Genomic DNA, 3,195 nt, shown 5'->3' with positions numbered 1-3,195 from the left:
CTGAGATATTCTTCCTCTAAATACTCGATCATTTTTAATTATCTGATCGAGAGAAATAAAAAACATAAAAACTCAACTCACCAGTTAACACCAGAAAGAAATACAAAATTGAAATGATAGAGTCATAGATATATATATATATATATATGATAAAAAAACAAAACTGTTTCATTAGATTATATGAATCTCCAAGATGAGAAAATATATAAACCAATTAAAATCCCAAACTGTTATCTCCGTTTACGAGATTTTGTGTTGAGCTGATTAATTAGTGAATAGCATATTTATCCCCTTCAAAAGAAAATATAAATATGTAGATAAAACCATACCTATAGGTTTATTTAGATAGATCATATGAGGTTCAGGTTTTCTATGATTATCTCCAAAATTTGTTAAGTTTTATATCTTGTCGATCAATTAAAATGCAAGGTATTTATAATCTAAAAATATAACCAGTATATATCAATACTTTTTTTTTGGTGGAAAGTATATATATATCAATACTTTGTTGAAAATGCGTTACAGTTGACAAGCTGAGTTAGTTACCAATCACCACACCAAAAAAAAAACAATATATATAAACCCAAAACCCTAACGTCTTAACGTAGGGCAAGAGAGGCATTATTCTCTCTTCCTCAAGTTCGCTTCTTTCTCTCTATCTTGGTTCGATCACTGCCCGGAGAAGGAGATGACGTCGTTTTTCAATGATTTGGAGATGCTGGCGCATATTTCATGTGAGATAAGTGAACGTGATCGTCTTCTAACAGAGAAAGCAAAATCCAAATGCAGCAAGTCTGACTCTGATCAAGAAGAAAGCAAGAATATTGTCTTTCCAAAAGAAACAAGGTCGTCTTTGGTGGAGAAGCATGTGACTAGAGATACTAGTAAGACGAGAAACCGCCCTAGGAAATATGAAGATCAACAACGCACAGACAAAAGTAGATCCATGACTGTGTCTGAAGATAGTGAGGATCATCTCCCACAAAAACGAAGGTCTTCACTTGATAATTTTTTTAGGAGAACATACACACATCTTACGGTTTCTACTTCTCCATTGTTCCTCAACACAGATGAGTCGGATAATACGGTGAGTAAATGCTGTATAAACCCTAACTCCCAATCTTCTTCGTGTCTAATGGAGAACAGGAAGCGCAAGAAGCGTGCCGTGCCAGAGAGTGTTAGATCCAAGAAAGCAAAGGTTGCTTCTTTCCCACGTCAGGATAGAGAGACGCCAAAGTGGCTATTCGAGGTGATGAGAGAGATGGAGGGAGCAGAAGGCCCGATCAGGCTGATCTATGAGAAGATTTTGACCGCCTCTGACGTCAAGTCAAGTGAGAGCCGTCTCTTAATACCTTTCAAGAAGTTACTCAGAAACGACTTCTTGACTCCGGCAGAGTCTCAAGCCGTAGGGAACGTTGGTGTCGAAACGATTCTCGTGAACCAATGGTTCAAGGAGTGGAGTTTACGTTGCAAGATATGGGTGATGAAGAAGAAAGGCTCTGGTAAAAGAACCTTGAACTACGCTTTGAATGGGGGTTGGAACGCCGTTGTCAAGGGTAACGAATTAAAAGCCAAAGACAAGATTAGTCTTTGGACTTTTAGGTGCCGTGGAGTTCTCTGCTTTGCACTTGACACAAAGTAGATCTTTCCTTTTCACTTTTTGATATGTTTCATTACAGTGTTGAAGCATTTTAAATTTGATTTGGTTTTCTCTAGACAAGAGTAGAGGTTTTTGGTCTAGTAGTATTAACATTCTTGCAAGTGTTAATTAAAGGTGTTTTGCTAAGGTTTTAAATAATTGGTAGTTTTCTTTATCATTATTAGTTGTACTTGCTTGGTCTAACAAATAAATGTTTAATCTTGTGTGATGGAATTGAGTTGATCGTGTACGTGTTTTAGGTAAATTTCTCAAAATGTGCTCATACAATGAAAAATCAGGACACAAATTTTTTTGCCAATACATTTTTTTTTGTTTTGGCAAGTTGTATACGTATATAGAGACTTGTAAAAAATAAAAATTGAATAACTATTTACTGAAAAAGAAAAATAAAATTAAATAGCCGCACAGCTTAACAAAATTGGATTTTAACCGTATTGGGCCTAGGCCCATATAACACTAAATAGGCCTTTATAGGCCCATAGAAATGGTTAAACCCCTCCGTCCGTTTTGATCTGAGAGAGTATCTGTCTATCTTCATCGTCGTCTTCCTTTGAGTCCCTGGGACTGAGAGCACGCATCGGCGAACGATTCTCATCTTCTCTTATACACAACACTGGTAAGATCTGTTTTTCTTAGATTCTGTTTGGTTTTATGCTGTGTTTGATTTCGTTTAGGGTTACTTCGTATCGATAGATCTTTCGATTTGAATCTGAAACCCAGTCTCTTCGCGTTTTTCGTTTTTAGGGTTTGATTTAGAATTCAAAGATGTACAACGGAATAGGGTTACAGACCGCAAGAGGATCAGGAACTAATGGTTATGTTCAGACGAATAAGTTCTTGGTGAGGCCTAGAACTGGTGGTAAGCCTGTTGGTAAAGGGTTTGAGGATGATCAAGGTACTGCTGGTTTATCTAAGAAGCCCAATAAAGCTATCTTAGAGCACGACCGTAAGCGTCAGATTCATCTTAAGCTTGCTATTCTTGAGGATAAGCTTGCGGATCAGGGTTATTCGGATGCTGAGATTGCTCAGAAACTTGAGGAAGCTAGGTTGAATCTTGAAGCTGCTGCTGCTGCTAATGAAGAGACTGGTGGGACTGGGGACTCGAAGATCTCTGATACTCAAACTCATCAGGTTGCTGCGAGGAAAGAGAAGCAGATGGAAGCGTTTCGAGCTGCGTTGGGTTTGCCTGATCAGCAGCAGGTGGCTGAAGAGGGTATTATTGATGATGAGCCAGCGGCTGAGGCTTATGAAGGCAGATTGAAAGAGAGGCGGGAACATTCGTTTTTGGACCGAGATAGTGGGAGGAAGAAGTTAGATGAGGAAATAAATGAGAAAGATGTTAAGGTTAAGGAAAGCAAGAAGCAGCGGGGTGATGATGACATGGAGAAAGTTAAGCGCCACAAGAAAAAAGACAGCAAGAAGAGAAGACATAGTGAGTCATCAGAAGAGTCTGATGAACATGGACGTGACCGCAGAAGGCGCTCTAAGAAGAAGGCTAAGGGTCGTAAACAAGAAAGTGATAGTGAAAGTGACTC

The 3,195-nt window shown here is 38.6% G+C and overlaps 2 protein-coding genes across 2 annotated transcripts; both read left to right on the top strand.

Annotated features, from left to right (window-relative positions):
* Positions 1-688: 688 nt before the first annotated feature.
* Positions 689-1,642, top strand: LOC17874182 (putative B3 domain-containing protein At3g49610). The gene has a single exon (XM_006278985.1). It carries the CDS (start codon positions 689-691, stop codon positions 1,640-1,642), a length of 954 nt encoding a protein of 317 aa, XP_006279047.1.
* Positions 1,643-2,186: 544 nt separating this feature from the next.
* Positions 2,187-3,190, top strand: LOC17874181 (serine/arginine repetitive matrix protein 2; the record flags this gene model as incomplete). Its single annotated transcript, XM_006278986.2, has 2 exons — positions 2,187-2,276; positions 2,405-3,190. A coding segment is annotated over exon 2 (765 nt), but the record flags the coding sequence as incomplete, so codon positions are not given.
* Positions 3,191-3,195: the final 5 nt, after the last annotated feature.

The sequence above is a fragment of the Capsella rubella genome, unplaced genomic scaffold, assembly GCF_000375325.1.
Source record: "Capsella rubella cultivar Monte Gargano unplaced genomic scaffold, Caprub1_0 scaffold_322, whole genome shotgun sequence".
In the NCBI taxonomy this organism is placed as follows: Eukaryota; Viridiplantae; Streptophyta; class Magnoliopsida; order Brassicales; family Brassicaceae; genus Capsella; species Capsella rubella.
This window is presented reverse-complemented; position numbering and strand designations above follow the sequence as displayed.